Source organism: Chiloscyllium plagiosum, chromosome 28 (assembly GCF_004010195.1).
Source record: "Chiloscyllium plagiosum isolate BGI_BamShark_2017 chromosome 28, ASM401019v2, whole genome shotgun sequence".
NCBI classification, from domain to species: domain Eukaryota; kingdom Metazoa; phylum Chordata; class Chondrichthyes; order Orectolobiformes; family Hemiscylliidae; genus Chiloscyllium; species Chiloscyllium plagiosum.
In genome coordinates, this window is record NC_057737.1 from 49,315,291 (window position 1) to 49,332,926 (window position 17,636).

The 17,636-nt window shown below is 41.7% G+C and overlaps 1 protein-coding gene across 1 annotated transcript in view; it reads right to left on the reverse strand.

Moving 5' to 3' along the window:
* dhx33 (DEAH (Asp-Glu-Ala-His) box polypeptide 33) overlaps positions 1 to 17,636 on the reverse strand; it is a 90,431-nt gene that overhangs the window by 22,737 nt on the left and 50,058 nt on the right. Inside the window, exons 6-8 of the mRNA XM_043718879.1 lie at positions 12,856 to 12,967; positions 3,792 to 3,951; positions 3,540 to 3,628 (exon numbers count right to left, since the gene is read on the reverse strand). Coding sequence (XP_043574814.1) covers positions 3,540 to 3,628; positions 3,792 to 3,951; positions 12,856 to 12,967 — 361 coding nt within the window. The remainder of the gene's footprint in view (positions 1 to 3,539; positions 3,629 to 3,791; positions 3,952 to 12,855; positions 12,968 to 17,636) is intronic.

A 17,636-nucleotide genomic window follows, 5' to 3' on the forward strand; every position in this document is an offset into this window, starting at 1 on the left:
GGTACATACATATCAAGGACACGTTGTATCTGTTCCTTGAAAAAGTTCCACATTTCCACGACGTCCTTCCCCGACAGCCTATGCTCCCAACTTATGGTCCTCAGATCCTGTCTTACAGCATCGTAATTACCCTTCCCCAATTGTAAAACCTACCCTGTTGCACGCACCTATCTCTCTCCATAACCCAGGTGAAAGTCACAGAATTGTGGTCACCATCACCAAAATGTTCACCCACTAACAAGCCCATCACTTGTCCGGTTCATTACCGAGTACCAAATCCAAAATGGCCTCCCCTCTGGTCGGACAATCTACATACTGAGTTAGAAAAGCTTCCTGGACACACTGCACAAACACCGCCCCATCCAAAATACTGGTGTGTTACTTAATACTTGCCAATCTGCAAGAATCATTCCAGAACCAAATGAATTTTGGAAGATTCATCAATAATCTCTATTGCAACTTTCTGCAACACTGTGGGGTATAGATTTATCGCCTTTCAGCCCCATTAAATTTTTCCAGTACAAATCTCTAACTAATGCTAATTTCCTTCAAATCTAAAATCTCACAACACCAGGTTATAGTCCAACAGGTTTAATTGGAAGCACACCAGCTTTCGGAGCGACACTCCTGCATCGGGTGGTACTATCGGATGGTCTAAGCTAGTGTGAGAGAGAGTGGCTGCCATTTGGAACGCAAGTAACTTGACACCCATGTGTACCATATAAGCAACTGTTTAAACAAGCAATAATTGAACGTTGAGGCATAGATGGTTTAGAGATGAAAGGTTGTCCAAATGGAGCTTTTGCTGATTCATCCATGGACCTATAATCACTTATCAATAACAGAGACCTAGGAACAAATTACAAAGAAAGAGACTGGCAGAGTCCACATGAAGAATGAAGGACGAGACAGCATGAGAGATGAGAGAGCAAGCACAATTGAGTGACAGCACCTATGTAATGGCAAGAGCAGCAACATGAAAGGCAGAGTTGGAATGCAACAGCTTGGGTGATGGAGGGGAAAAACGCGAGTGCAAGTATCAGGGGAGAAAGCACAGGCAAGAGTGGCAGTGAGTGAGCGAGTGCGATATATATATATATATATATATTTATTTAGAGGAAGAGCAATAGAAAACAATAGGAAGTGTGAGCGCAATAGATAGGACGCAACCATTCGCATGATAGAGAGCACAAGCATGATAGAGAAGGCAATAGATGTACAGCATGAACGAACGAGAGAGAGAGAGAGAAAGAATGACATAGAAATCACAAATCAGGACAACCAGTGCAATTGGGAGAATGCAAGCACAACAGAGAGAACAAGACTCTGAGCAAGGGAGGGAGAGATAAGTGTTCTCTCATTCTTCGCTCAGCAGTGGTATCTATTCTCTGCAGTCAAATGTACCGTAAACCTGAAGAAAGTCAGCTTTTCTTTCCTGCAACAGTTGATGTAAGCTGCAACTTTTAACTAATAGGTCAGAGACTTTCTCATTGAACCTGCCACCTTGTGTTTCTTACCAATCAGTGGAAGCATCTAGAGAAAGATGATTGAAGCAACAAAATGGCCAGCACAAGATCAAAATGATTATCTCAACAACTGAACCTGCTGTCTATAACCTACTCTACTGGTTCTGTTTATCTGCCTGCATGTGCAATGGGTAGGTTAAGGGGACTGGAGTTGTAATTGGTGGCATTATATGTCAAAAGTTCATACTTAAATAGCTAAAGACTAATTACTTATAATAAACAGTGATGCTTTTTCAGTACAGAAAACCCATCCCATGCTTTCTGACAACCTGAATCTGAAAACCAGGTAAATTGAGGTACTTTGCATACTTCATAAAATCTTGAATTTTTGATCATAACTGCAGGAAGGGAGTTCAATTTCTACCATACTTCCCCAGTGAATCATAATACCTTGAATGTCTTTTTAAAATTTTTATTTGTTTACTCTAATAATGTTAACTTATTTTTATGTGAGTCATTCTTGACTGATTTCTAAACTTTTCCTTATCTTCTGGCCTACCAGTAACCTTCTCAATATTTACATCTATTCACTTCATCTAATAATGTTCTTAGATTGCTTACTTAGTCACTGGGGGTATATCCCTCCGCTAGCCTTTTGTTAACAGATTCTCTCATTGAGGGTTAGAAACTCTCAACTGTCTTACATTTTAACTTACCTTCCCAGTTTTCTCAGCCAACTCCATCCTCATAACCTTGTACTTTGCTCATACTATAGAAATTTCATGGTATATTGGGAGGTGTTTCCATTAATGGGGGAATCTCAAACTAGGGAACATAGTTACAAAGTAATGAGATACTCATTTAAAACTGGAGGTGAAGGAATTTCTCCTCTGAGTAGACAATGCCTGGAATTCTCTCTTCCAATGAAAATATTTCAAGAGGAGGTAGACAGATATTTGAAATACAGGACTTGAAGTCTATGGGAAACTGGCATGAAAGAGAAGTTAAAGCCCAAGCAGATCAGCTACAATCTTATAGAATGACAGAGTAGACTTAAAAGGTGGTATGGCCTACTTCTGCTTTCATTTCTATGTCCTTGCTAAAGGTTCTGGGTACAAGGCAGGGAAGTGCAGTTGAGGATTATTAGATGAACCACAACCACATTGAATGGTGGAGCTGTCTCCATGGGCCAAATGTCCTACTTCTGCTCCTATAAATTATGGTGCCTGAGGAGTGAACCAAACTATCACAGAGGGAATGGTCTCTTCAGAAAAGAGAGGGGAGGGGAAGGTGTATTTAAGAGGAGTGTTGTGAATGGCAAGAATTTTGCTCTTGTCATTTATACCTCCTGAAGATCCAGCTCTTGTTTCTTTACTTGACCCAATATCATCACCTTATGCCTTGCATTATTGTCGCTCACTGTTTAATCTCATGAGTTTCCATCTTATTGCACATCTTTCCCTTTAGTTCTTTCCCTCCTTTACCCCTGCCTCTGTAGTTACTTAAATCTGGAACATGAAACTTTCAACAGTTCTGATGGAAGCTCGCTCATGAGAAACATCAATTCTTTCTCCCTATAGGTGGTGCCTGAGTTTGAGTATTTCTCGCATTTTCAATTCATATATCAAATTTCAAGAATTAATTGAATAATTAGTGGGAATATTCAAAGTCAGATCATTTTTCAGGCTTTCTGTAGGTTAGATTAGATTCCTTACAGCATGGAACCAGGTCCGTTGGCCCAACCGTCCGAAGTGTAACCCACCCAGACCCATTTCCCTCTGGCTAATGCACCTAACACTGTGGGCAATTTACCATGGCCAATTCCCCTGCCTTGCACACCTCTGGACTGTGAGAGGAAACCAGAGCACCCAGAGGAAACTCATGCAGACACGGGGAGAATGTGTAAACTCTACATGGACAGTTGCCAGAGGCTGGGGTCCAACCTGGGTCCCTTGTGCTGTGAGGCAGCAGGGCTAACCACTGAGCCACCGTGTCGCCCCAAATGTAGAAACTCTACTTGCCAGGGGTTGATCAATCAAGGGTAGGAATGTGATTGAACCATTTCTCCCTTACCTGGAGATGGTTTTGACATAAAGTCAAATGTCAAGATGTTGGGTATCCGAAGGGCCAGCAGCTGAAGCATCACACTCGCCAGATTACATCTGCAGACAGTCACACAACAGGAAGTACAAGGTGGGTTACACAACTGGCTGAAGTTAGCATTAAATCATCCTATTTTACAACCAGTCAGAACAAATGTCAGTACTCAACTACAAATAGTAATCACAGAGTTTTTAAGAGAAATTTAAGAAAAAGCAGGATCACCTCTGTATCTCTGGTACGGTCACGTTGAGGAATTTCTCAAACTCTTCCTCAGTATACAGTCGGTAACAGATTCCCGCCTGCTGCCGTCCAGCCCGCCCAGCTCGCTGCCATGCTTGGGCTTTTGAAACTTTCTGCACAGCAAGGACCTCTAACCCACTCTCTGTAACACAGCAACATTTGTCATACTTTTCTCATTCCACTTTATTTGATTCAGTCACGTAGTTAGGAATGTTTCAAAACAAGTACTCAACTTGCACAAACACAAAAGCAGAGAATGATATCCTTAACTTCAAAAGTTAAATTGCAAAAGGTAATGCTTAAATTACAAAGGAACGATGATTTGGAGGGGTTGGTGTTGGACAGGGTTGGACAAAGTTAAAAATCACACAACATCAGGTTATAGTCCAACAAGTTTAATTGGAAGCACTAGCTTTTGAAGCACTGCTTCTTCATCAGTTGTTTGATAAAGCTTCGAAAGCTAGTGCTTCCAAATAAACCTGTTGGACTGTAACCTGGTGTTGTGTGATTTTTAACTTATGACAAAGGAGAACTTACACAAACATATGGTGCATTGTCTGGAACTGAGGGGTGATTTGACCAAAATGTTTTTAAGATATCAATGGAAACAGACATTGGTGGAGAAGGAGAAACTAGTCCTACTGGTTGAGTGGCTGATTATCTCAGATAAAGGGACAATTAATTTTAATAATTAGAGTGGTATATCTTTCAGAAGTAAAATTAGTAAACTCATCTGCTAAGAGAGATTGCAGGCATTTGAAACTCACCCACAAATGAAAAATGATGATAGATTTATACAATCCAAATTTTTTACACTTTTGTTAACGAAGAGTAATGGGGCAACATGGGGTTAGGTCACAGATCAATTACAATCACCTGAATGGGCAAAAGGCCTTCTATTACAAGGCCTTCTATTCCTGTTCCAATGCTTCTCAATGGAAATATTTCCAAGTACTCAAAGAGCAGCCTTGATAAACAAAATTTACCATCAAGCCACAGAGAGATAATAGGATGGGTGACCAATAGCTTGGTCACAGAAATAGAATGTAATGGAGTTCTTAAACCTTTCTGCCCTCTGCTAGCAAAGGAATTTTAGGATTTGAAGTTTATGCAGCTAAAGGCTTGGTAGCCAGTGGTGTATCCGTGGAACTGAGGAGAGTATCAAATCACACAAAAAGAGTGCACAGTAACAAATAAAGCAAGGAAGATTACAACAAATGCAGTCAAGCAAAAAGCAGACTATCAATCATTGTACAGGTAAGGAAGAAGGAAACATTTTGCAAAAATAAATGTGGATCCATATAGGCAGAATCAGAAGAATTTATAGTGAGGAATACAGAAATGGCAGAGAAAGTAAATGATTAGTCTGCATCTGCTTTCACTGATATGATTCAAGAAATCTCCCAGAACAGGAGACTCAACTCGTTATGAAAAATGAGGAGCTGAAGGAAATTAACATTAGTAAAAAGATTGTACTGAAAAAATTAATAGTGCTGAAAGTTGTTAAGTCCCCACTGTGTTGAAGGACATGGCAGTAGAGATGGTCAATGCATTGATGACTATCTTCCAAAACTTATAGATTCTTGGAATAATTCTTATGAATTGAAAGGTAACAAATGTTGCCCCATGATTTAAGATCGGAGTGACAGTGAAAGCAGGGAACTACAGAGCTGTTTCTCTGGGGAAAAGTTTGGAAAAATCCTAGAATTTATGAAAGGTGTGATAAATAGATAGTTGGATGATAATGATTTGATTGGGCACAATAAGCATAGATTTCTGACTTACTGGAACTGTTCTTAAGATACCATATTACTAACAAAATTGATAAAGGAAAGATGGTGGACAACATATAATTAGATTTTCAGAAGGCTTCTAATATTGTCCCCCAAGTGGAGGCTGGTGAAGAAAATGAAAGTACATATAATAGAAGGTAATGTACTGGATGGATTAATGATTGGCCAATAGACGGAAAGCAGAGTTGGAATAAATAGCTCATTCGTACATTGGCAGACAAACTCGCATCGCATGGATCAGTAATTAAACCCCAGCTGTTCACAATGTGTATCATTGATTTGGACATGGGATGAATTTATACATTTCCAAATTTGTAGAAGATACAAGGCAAGTGACAATGAGTGTTGTGAAAAGATATAAAGTGCCTTCAGGAGGATTTGGACAGGCTTAGTGAATGGGCAAGAACAAGGTTGATAGAGTTAAAAATCACACAACACCAGGTTATAGTTCAACAGGTTTATTTGAAAGCATACGCTTGGACTTGTTGGACTATAACTTGGAGGTGTGTGATTTTTAACTTTGTCCATCCCAGTCCAACACCGGCATCTCCATATCAAGGTGGATAGAATATTATGCAGAAAAATGTTAGGCTATTTGGTTTGGTTAGGGAAATAAATGTGCAGATTTTTTCTTAAATGGTGAGAGGTTGGAAAGTGTACATGTACAAAGAGACCCAAGTGTTCTTCCAATAAGTCAATGAAAGGCTAACATGTAGCTGCAATAACCTATTATGTTGGCTAATGGAAATGCAAGAGAATGAGAGTCTAGATGTAGTGAAGTCTTGCTGCAACTGTACAGGAGTTTGGTTCGAACACATTTGGTGTACTGTGTATAGTTTTGGTTAACTTATAAAGGAAATGAGAACTAGGAATATGAAAATTCAGTCCCTCTAGCCTGCTCCACCATGTGAATACAGCATAGCTGGTCTCAACTTGGCCTCAACTCCACTTGCCTGCCAGCTCCTTGTAACCCTTCAACCTGGTACTAAATAAAAATCTCCTCGTAAATTATTCTGTGTCTCAGCATCCACTGCATTTAGAGGTAGTGACTTCAAGAGATCCATGACCCTTAGAGAAATAATTGCTCATCATCAGTTTTAAATCTGCCATCCCTTATTCTAAAATCATAACTTTTTGTTTTAGTTTACCCCATAAGGACAAACATCTGCTCTGCTTTTGCATCTTGTATATGTCAATTAGATCGCCTCTCATTCTTTCAAACTCTCGCAAATACCGGCCTAAGCTGTTCAATCTCCCCTCATATTATTGCAACAGATAGAGTGCAACAACGATTCAGCAGACTTATCCTGGGATGGCAGGAGATGTAGAGAGATTGACAAACTGCATTTGCACTTTCTGGAGTGTCAAAGAATGATAGGTGACCTCAGTGAAATTCAGAAAATATGTAAAGGGATAGACTGGGTAAATGCAGGCAAGATGTTTCCTCTGGTTGTGGAGACGAGTAGCGGGCACAAAATAAAAACAGGGTGCCACCTGCGTCCAAGGTGTGGAGAACTTGTTTTCGTTTTTTTTATTAAGTAGAATTTATCTACCACAAAGGAATGTGGAAGCTCAGCATTTTGGTATGCTTAAAATAAAAATTGAAGGATTTCTGATTCTCAGTGATGTACAGAGATAACCCTGTACACCATGGATAAACGGATTAAAATGTTCAATCCACCAGGATTTTATGGAATGGCAGGCCACACAGGATTGCCTTCTCCTGTTTCTATGACCTATGCCACAGTTTTGTTCACTGCAAACAAAATTAGGACAGAAACAGAGCAAAGCATCGATTAGCTGGTGGGGGTGGAGGGGAGAAACCAGGACACAAACTATCGAGGCTACTTTATGATTTTGGGGGGCTGCATTCTCATCAAACCCTTTTGTCAGATTATCATCTGAAATCATGCAAACATAAGGAATATTTGGACACAGGCAGAGACAGAGATATTCATTTCCTCAATAATTATTAACACCATTAACTTTAAAGCCACAACAGGAGAGGAAAACATTTATTTGCTAAATACAGTATTTAAATTGGTCCAAGGCAACAAGCATAAATTAGCAAAAATGTTTTCAAAACAATGGACTGAAATACATACATAAAAAGCCATCACCCTAAACAGATAGCTTAAAGGTTTTTGTGTGGTCACAGCCCACATGTTTGTATAATCCCAACGCTGGAATATTTTAACCACATAGTTTCTATTTTTTTTAATTGCATGTATGAACTCAATCTAGGATTGAAATTTAACAATCAATATAGTGTTCATCATCCATATCAATTTTCCCCATTAGTGGGTGGCATGGTGGCTCAGTGCTGCCTCACAGCGCCATGGACACAGGTTCTGTGGAATTTGCACATTCTCCCAGTGTCCACGTGGGTTTCCTCCAGGTGCTCCGGTTTCCTCCCACAATCCAAAGATGTTCAGGTTAGGTGAATTGGCCATGCTAAAACTGTCCACAGTGTTCAGAAATGTGTAGGTTAGGTGCATTAGTCAGGGGTAAAAATAGGATAATAGATTAGGGGAATGGGTCGGGGTGGGTTACTCTTCAGAGGGTCGGTGTGGACATTTTGGGCCGAAGGGCCTGTTTCCACACTGAAGGGATTCTAAATCAGTCATTACTGAACATTCGGAGCCTTAAGTTGTAGGTACCACATTCATGTGCAAGTCATTCACTACCAAAGTAATTTCAAGTTTTCCAAGCTCCAAGTTAGTTAAATGCTCCTTTGTTGAAGGCTTGAAATGGTTCTCTCCTCTTTATAGTTTCCATTTTCTTCCCCAATCTTGCTGCCTGCCTGCCTCCCTCTCCAAACCACTTCCTCGTAACCTCCCTCCCTCTTCCAAAATATCTCCTGTGCACTCAACATCCTTTGTAGCCTCCCTCTTCATCCCAACCATCACAGGGCCTGTGGACAATCAGCCACCTTGGCAAGATGGCAGCTCCCCACTCCAGTCCAGCACTGGTAAAAAGGCTGCATGCATCCCTTAGTCCCAACTTGGCCCTCGACATTTGTGTCCTTACACCTGGACATTAGCACACTCCAGCCTCTCTGGGTACACCCTCACTGCCAACACTTGCATATCTAACTGCTTATATCTGCAGAAAGAACTATGTTATTAATCAGTCGGAACAACATTATCTGTGTTGACATGTGTTGCTGTGAAACACAGTAACCTGGAATCATTCTGCTACTCTGCCCGTAATACCTGATGGGAGTTATAGTACTAATGGGTGCAGTGGCCGTTGGCACCCAACATTCAGGAGTTTGAATGCGAGACAACATAGCTTTGAATGACAGTCATCATGTGAGCGATGAGGTAAGTGGAGATAAGCACCTACAGGGACTGGGACTGATATCCTCATTGGGAGATGTGTCAGTGCAGTTGGGCTAGGCTTAAAACTAGCTCCTGAGGTGGATGGGAACCTGAAAAGTACCCCAAATTTAAAAGGAGTTTAGCTGGTAAAGCTTTGTAGAAAAGCTGCAATGGAAAATAGGACACAAGAGAAATAAAAAGCCAAATATGCTTTGAAAGCCAAATAGCATCAAAAAGACTAAAGTCACCCAACCTGAATGCATGCAACATTTTCAACAAGCTTGATAAAACAGAAATAGAAACAGCCATTACAGAAACATGGCTGCAGTGGCTATGTCAGGGAACTCAATATTCAAGGAGAAAGTGAGGTCTGCAGATGCTGGAGATCAGAGCTGAAAATGTGTTGCTGGAAAAGCGCAGCAGGTCAGGCAGCATCCAGGGAACAGGAGAATTGACGTTTCGGGCATAAGCCCTTCTTCTGAAGGGCCCTCCTGAAGAAGGGCTTATGCCTGAAACGTCGATTCTCCTGTTCCCTGGATGCTGCCTGACCTGCTGCGCTGTTCCAGCAACACATTTTCAACTCAATATTCAAGGATATTTAATATTTAAGAAGGAGAGACAAAGAAGGTTAAACATGAAAAGGAAAAGTGCAATTGCATTATTAATACAAGATGTGATTAAGGAAGCTGTTGAATCAGAAGAATCTGTGGAATCAAGGCAGAACAAAGTGAAAGCAAGAGACATTGTCAGCCTTTGTGAATGGAAAATCTCATTTGGTAAACCTGAAAGTTTATTGTGAGGGTGTTACTAACAAAACTGATAAAAGGAGACTCGATGGATCGAGTATATTTGGACCCTCAGAGGGCATTTACTAAGGTCCGAGAAAGGAGATTGTTTCACAAAACTAAAGTACATGGCTTTAGAGGTATTAACTTTGGTCACAGATTAATCTAATTCTGAAGAAGGGTCACCAGTTTCTCAGCAGTTGGTTTTCATTTCAGATTTTCAGCATCCACAGTTCTTAGCTTTTTGTCTGTTAGCCAGGAGTAAGTGCAACATTCTCACATTAGTACTAGTGGGATACTGAAAGAATGAGAACCTGAGCCCAGCTGTTCACAAGCTATACCAATAATTTTAATATGAAGATTAAATGTAATATTTACAAATTTGGAGATTACAAAGTTTAGCAAAAACGTGTGCTGTGAGGAAGATGTAAAACATTTTGAGGTGGTTTCGTCATTGGGCAAAAACATGGCAGATGGAATATCATGTAGAAAAATATGAAGTTATTCATTTTGGTAGGAGGAGCAAGTGAGCAGGGTATTTCTTAAATATAAGAGGTTGGAAAGTATTAATGTGTGAAAGGGTCCTGAGAATCCTTGTCAATAAATCACTGTGGAGTAATATGCAAGTCTCGTAAGCTATTAATTGTCTTTATTGAAAGAGGATTTGAGTCTAGGAGTAGTGAAGTCCTGCTGCAACTACATAGAAGCTTGGTAAGACCGCATCTTGAGTTGTGTCCACTTTTGGTATCCTAACCTCAGATCTATAGCGAAAGGCTGAATAGACTGTGGCTGTTTTCTCTGGAGTGACAGAGGCTGAGAGGTGACTTTATAGAGGTTCATAAAATCACGAGGGGCATTGTTAGGATAAATTGACAAGATCTTTTCCCTGGGATAGGACAGTCAAGAATTAGAGAGCATAGGTTTAGGGTGAGAGGGGAAAGATTTAAAAGGGACCGAAGGGGCAACGTTTTCACACAGAGGGTGGTGCATGTATGGAATGAGCTGCCAGAGGAGGTAGTGGAGGCTGGTACAATTGCAACATTTAAAAGGCATCTGGATGGGTAGATAAATAGGAAAATTTAGAGGGATAAGGGCCAAGTGCTGGCAAATGGGTCTAGGTTAGATTAAAATATCTGGTCGACATGGATGAGTTGGACCAAAGAATCTGTTTTCATGCTGTATATCTCTGAGACTTGAAGGATATTATTACAATAGATGGAGAAAAATAAATGTTTATCGCACTTGTTTCTCAGATGGCAGGACAGAACTATGCAAAGGGATTGGGCAAACAGGGCCTGTATCCCTCAGAGTTTTTAAGAAATGAAGGCTTACCTCACTGAAACCTACAAAATACTGAAGGGATATACAACATACATGCAACTAAGACAGTTTTATGTTTGGGCAGTCCAGAATCAGAGAGAAAAATGTAAAAATAACAGGGATGCTGCTTAGCAAAGAAAATGGAGAGTTCCTTTTAGACTGAGGATTGTGAAGCTTTGGAATTCTCTATTCCCCAGCGGTAGGAATACTCAGTCTTTGAATATATTTGAAGTATAAGTTGATAATGATCATCAGTGGCACAGTGCACAGTGTGGGATACAGGCATTAATGTGTTTCAGCAGTCATGATTACTCTAAATGGTGCAGCAGAGTCGCTGAGCTTAATGGCCCAATCCAGTTCCTATACTCATTCCAACTAAAACAGGTTATGAGTGGCTCCTGTCAAACCTCTCCAACAGCAAGCACTGGAGAGAATATCCTGTGATTGTTATAGAGTCATAGAGCTGTACAGCACAGAAACAGACCCCTTGGTCCTACTTGTCCACGCCAACCAGATATCCTAACCTATGCCCTCTAGTTCTGGACTCCCCTATGCCAGGGAGAAGACCTTGTCCACCTACGCTATCCATGCTCCTCATGATTTTATAAACCTCTATAAAGGTCACCTCTCAGTCTCCATCACTCCATGGAAAATAGCCCCAGTCTATTCAGCTTCCCCCTATTGCTCAAACTCTCCAACCCTGGCAACATCCTTGTAAATCTTTTCTGAACCCTTTCAAGTTTCAAAATATCCTTCCTTTAGCAGGGACACCAGAACTGCCTAACCAATGTGCTGTACAGCCACAGCATGACCTACCAACTCCTATTTTCAAAGCACTGACCAATAAAGGCAAGCATACCAAATGCCTTCTTCACTATCCTATCTACCTGTGATTCTACTTTCAAGGAGCTATGTACCTGCACTCCTAGGTCTCTTTGTTCAGCAACACTCCCCAGGACCTTACTATTAAGTGTACAAGTCCTACTAAGATTTGCCTTTCCAAAATACAGCAGCTCACATTTATCTAAATTAAACTCCATCTGCCACCCCTCAGCCCACTGGCCCATCTGATCAAGATCCCATTGTAATCTGAGGTAACCTTCTTCGCTATCTACTATACCTCCAATTTTGGTATCATCTGAAAACTTAGTAACCATATGTTCACATCCTAATCATTTATATAAATGACAAAAAGCAGTGGATCCAGCACCGATCCTTGTGGCACACCACAGTCTGAAAAGCAACTGTCCACCACCATCTTCATCTTCTACCTTCAAGCAAGTTCTGCATCCAAATGGCAAATCCCTGTATTCCACGTGGATCTAACCTTGCTAACCAGTCTACCATGATGAACCTTTTCAAACACATCACTGAAGTCCATATAGATCATGTCCACCACTCTACCCTCATCAATCCTCTTCACTATTTCTTCGAAAAGCTCAATCAAGTTTGTGAGACATGATTTCCCAGGCACAAAGCCACGTTGACTATCACTAATCCATCCTTGCCTTTCCAAATACATGTAAACCCTGTCCCTCAAGATTCCCTCCAACAACTTGCCCACAACTGTTGGAGCAGCTTTTCACCACACCTATCCAATCCATTTAAAGCAGATGACCTTTCTCAGTGGCTGACCACAAGTGAATTTTGCCATGTGATTTGGTGATTTTGGGACCAGATTTGCTCAGCACCCATGTGTATTTTGAGCATTAGGGAAAAGCAAGGTGAAAGTGAAAGGATGTGTGTAGTGGTGGTTGGCAGGGGTGGTGGTGAAGAGTGGAGAGACCAGAAGGAACAAGGTAAGTCAGAGATGAATATCACCTACCAGGGGTGTAGCGCTTGGCTTTCACCATGCCTGTATCCACAACGTATTTGATGCCTGGAATGGTGATCGATGTTTCTGCGATGTTTGTGGAAAGAATCACTTTACGGCAGCCCTATAAACAGATCAAAAATCATCAGCACATGCCATTGTGAAATCTTTCATTTCCAGCCAATACACCACCTCCAATTACTGCTCATAAACCTTTGCCCCATGTCATTCCCAAAAGGACAAATGGGCTTTGAGAGTGTTGTGTGGAATTATATTATTGTACAGATAGAAACTTTTTTAATATTAGAAACCATAGAAAATCAGAGTAGGAGTAGGCCATTCAGCCGTTTGAACCTGCTCAGCCATTCCTTATGATCATGGTTGATCATTCAACACAACTACCTGTTCCCGCCTTTCCCCATATCTTTTGATTGCTTTAGCCCCAAGTGCTTTATTCAAATCCTTCCTGAAATCGCACCACGTTTTAGCCTTGACTGCCTTCTGTGGTAGCGAATTCCATAGGCTCACAATTCTGGCTGAAGAATTTTTTCCTCATCTGTCCTAAATGATTTACCTGATATCTTTAGAATGGAACCCAGGTTCAGGATTCCCCCTCTGCTGGAAACATCCTACATACAACTAGCCTGTCTTAGACCTGTTAGAATTTTATAGGTTTCTATGAAACCCCTCTCAATCTTTTAAATTCCAGTGAATATAAACCTAACTGATTCAACTTCGCCTCTTATGTCAGTCCTGCCATACCAGGAATCAATCTGATAAACCTTCAATGCAGTCCCTCCATCGAAAGAACATTCTTCCTCAGAAGGGAGACCAAAAGTACACAATATTCCAAATGTGGTCTCACCATGGCCTTGTACAATTGCAGCAAAACATCCCTGCCCTCTCTCTTGCTGTGATGTCCAAATACCACCTGCCTTCTTCACTTTCTGGTGCACCTGCATACTTAGCTTCAGTGACTGGTGTATGAGAACATCTGTCTTATTGTGCATTCCCCTCTCTCAATTTATAGCCACTGGGGCAGCATGGTGGCGCAGTGGTTAGCACTGCTGCCTCACAGCACAAGGGTCCCAGGTTCAATTCCAGCCTCGGGTGACTGACTGTGTGGAGTTTGCACATTCTCCCCGTGTCTGCGTGGGTTTCCTCTGGGTGCTCCGGTTTCCTCCCACAGTCCAAAGATGTGCCGGTTAGGTGAATTGGCCATGCTAAATTGCCCATAGTGTTAGGTGCATTAGTCAGAGGGGAATGGGTCTGGGTGGGTTACTCTTCAGAGGGTCAGTGTGGACTTGCTGGGCCAAAGGGCCTGTATCACACTGTAAGGAATCTAAATCTAAAATCCATCTCCTGCCTTCCAGTTCCTGCGACCAAACTGGATACATTCACACTATTCAGATTATACTTTATCTTCCTTGCATTTGCTGCTGGGTGGGTTACTCTTCAGAGGGTCATTGTGGACTTGCTGGGCCAAAGGGGCTGTATCACACTGTAGGGAATCTAAATCTAAAATCCATCTCCTGCCTTCCAGTTCCTGCGACCAAACTGGATACATTCACACTATTCAGATTATACTTTATCTTCCTTGCATTTGCTGACTCACTCAGCTTGCTGTAATCACACTGAAACATAGAGTCATACCTCTGCAACTTCCTGACAGCTCACTCTTCGACACAGCATTGGCTTATGTTTATGGGATATATGCATCATTTATTGTCCATCAAAAATTGTTCACTGTAATTCATGAGGCATAATTACCACTCAAGTATATTTTCCTCATCATGATTTGGGACAGCTGAATTGCTCATCAGCTGGTAGTTACAATTCAATCACATTGCTCGAACCACCTGATTGGCCAGCATTTATTGCTGGTCTCTAATTATGTTGGAGAACATGGTGATGAGCTGCCTTCTTGAACCACTGCAGTCCATGTGCAAACAGTACACCCACAATGCCATTAGGCAGGGAATTCCAGGATTTTGAAGCAGTAACAAGGAATGCTGAAATGCTTCCAAGTCAGGATGGTGAGTGGCTTGGAGAGGAACGTACAGGTGATGGTGTTCCCATGTATCTGCTGCCTATGTCCTAAATGCTGAGATGCTGAGGAGCGTGGGCAAAGTTTTACAATGCATCTTGTAGATAGTACACACTGTTGCTCTTGAGCACTGGCGGTGCAGGGAGTGGATGTGGTGCCAATCAAGTGGGCTGTCTTTTCCTGGATAGTGTCAAACTGCTCAAAATGTTATTACTGTCCCCAGGCAAGTGGGGAGTATTCCATTACATCTCCTGACTTGTGCCTTTTGGACAGGCTTTGGGGATTCAGAAGGCGAGTTACCCATTGTGGCATTCCTAGCCTCTGACTTGCTCTTGAAGCCACTGTATTTATATGGCGAGTCCTGTTCAGTTTCTGATTGATGGTAACTACCAGGATGATCATTGTGGGGGATTCAGTGATGCTAATACAATTGAAGGTAAAGGAGCAGCTGTTAGATTGTCTCTTAGAACATAGAACAATACTGCATGTTGCAGGCCCATCGGTCCATAATGTTGTGCTGAGTATTTACTGGGTCGATCTCGTAAAAGTAAACTCCCTACTTTTGGCCAAATAATGTGGAACTTTCCATATAGTTAGTGTAAAAGTCAACCCTAGTTCTTAACAGATAACAAATCAATATTTCTGAGTCAGCGTGCCAGCTGTCATGGCCCATTCCAGATTTCCAGTTTGCCAGTTGTTCCGCTCCATTCTGTCTTCCAGTCCACTGGCTGTTGTGCTCTGCTCTGGATTTTCAGAATTACCATAATTTGCTTTCTCTTCTTTTCTTCATTTAGAGATCAATTGGGCTTCTGCTAATGATACGGTATGAATTTTGACAGGCATGAATTTCAGCCCTTCAAAAGTATTATCCATGTAATAGTCAAACTCATAAATTTAATCCTAAAAAGTAAAAAAAAATTGGACTATTACTCGAGTTTATACGGTATCTTAATCTAAGATCAACCTAACTTAAACACCCCTCAATTTACTGCTGTCCATCTGCTTGTCCAGCAGCCGCTTAAATGTCGCTAATGTCTCTGAGGAGAAAGTGAGGTCTACAGATGCTGGAGATCAGAGCTGAAAATGTGTTGCTGGAAAAGCGCAGCAGGTCAGGCAGCATCCAGGGAACAGGAGAATCGACGTTTTGGGCATAAGCCCTTCTTCAGGCCTGAAGAAGAATTGCCTGCTGGCAATGCATTCCATGCACCCATCACTCTCTGAGTAAAGAACCTACCTCTGACATCTCCCTTATACCTTCCTCCAGTCACCTTAAACCTATGACCCCTTGTGACAGCCATTCCTGCCCTGGGGAAAGTCTCTGGCTATCTGCTCTATCTATACCTCTCATTACTTTGTACACCTCGACCAAGTCACCTCTCTTCCTTCTTCTCTCCAGTGTGAAAAGCCCCAGCTCACTCAACCTCTCTTCATAGGCTATGTCCTCCAGTCCAAGCAGCATCCTAGTAAATCTCCTCTGCATCCTTGCTAAAGAATCTACATCCTTCCTGTAATGAGTCAACCATAATTGGACACAATATTCCAAATGTGGTCTAACCAGGGTTTTATAGAGTTCCAGCAAAATGTCCCGTTTCTTAAGCTCAATTCCCCTGTCAATGAAAGCCAAAACATCATATGTCTTCTTAACCCTATCAACCCGAGTGGCCACTTTGAGGAATCTATGTACGTGGTTCCCAAGATCCTATTGTTCCTCCAAACTGCCAAGAATCCTGTCTTTAACCCTGTATTCAGCATTCAAATGCGACTTTCCAAAATGAATCACTTCACATTTATCCAGGTTGAACTCCATCCACCACTTCTCAGCCCAGCTCTGCATCCTGTCAATGTCTTGTTGTAGCCTGCAACAGCCCCGGATGCTATCTACAAAACCACCAACCTTTGTGTCATCAGCAAACTTACTAACCCACACTTCCATTTCTTCATCCAAGTCATTCAAAAAAACTACAAAGAGTAGAGGGCCAAGAACAGATCCCTGTGGGACACCACTGTTCACCAAACTCCAGGCGGAATACTTTTTATCCATTACCACTCGCTGTCTTATTTCAGCCAGCCAATTCTGTATCCAGACAGCCAAACTTCTCTGTATCCCATACCTCCTAACTTTCTGAATGAGCCTACCGTGGGGAACTTTATCAAATGCCTTACTGAAATCCATATACACCACATTCACTGCTCGACTTTTGCCAACTTGTCTTGTCACATCCTCAAAGAACTCAATAAGGCTTGTGAGGCATGACCTGCCCCTCACAAAGCTGACTAGCTTTAATCAAACAATGTATAAAGTCATAAATCCTACCTCTCAGAATCTTTTCCAGTACCTTGCTTACCACAGACACAAGACTGACTAGTCTGTAATTCTGATGGACTTCCCTCTTCCCTTTCTTAAACAGAAGAACGACATTCACCTCCCTCCAATCATCTGGTACTACTCCCATGGAGAGTGAGGATGCAAAGATCATCGCCAGAGGCGCAGCAATCTCAGTCCTTACTTTTCCTAATAACCTTGGATATATCTGGTCCGGCCCTGGGGACTTATCTATCTTGATGCTTCCCAGAATTTCTAGCACATCCACTTTCTTAATATCGATCTGTTCAAGCCTATTAACCTGGTTCACTATGTTCTCACTATCAACAAGGTCGGTCTCTCTCTCTCTCTCGTGAATACTGAAAAAAATCTCATTTAGGGCCTACCCTACCCTTTCAAACTCCAGGCACAAGTTCCCTCCAC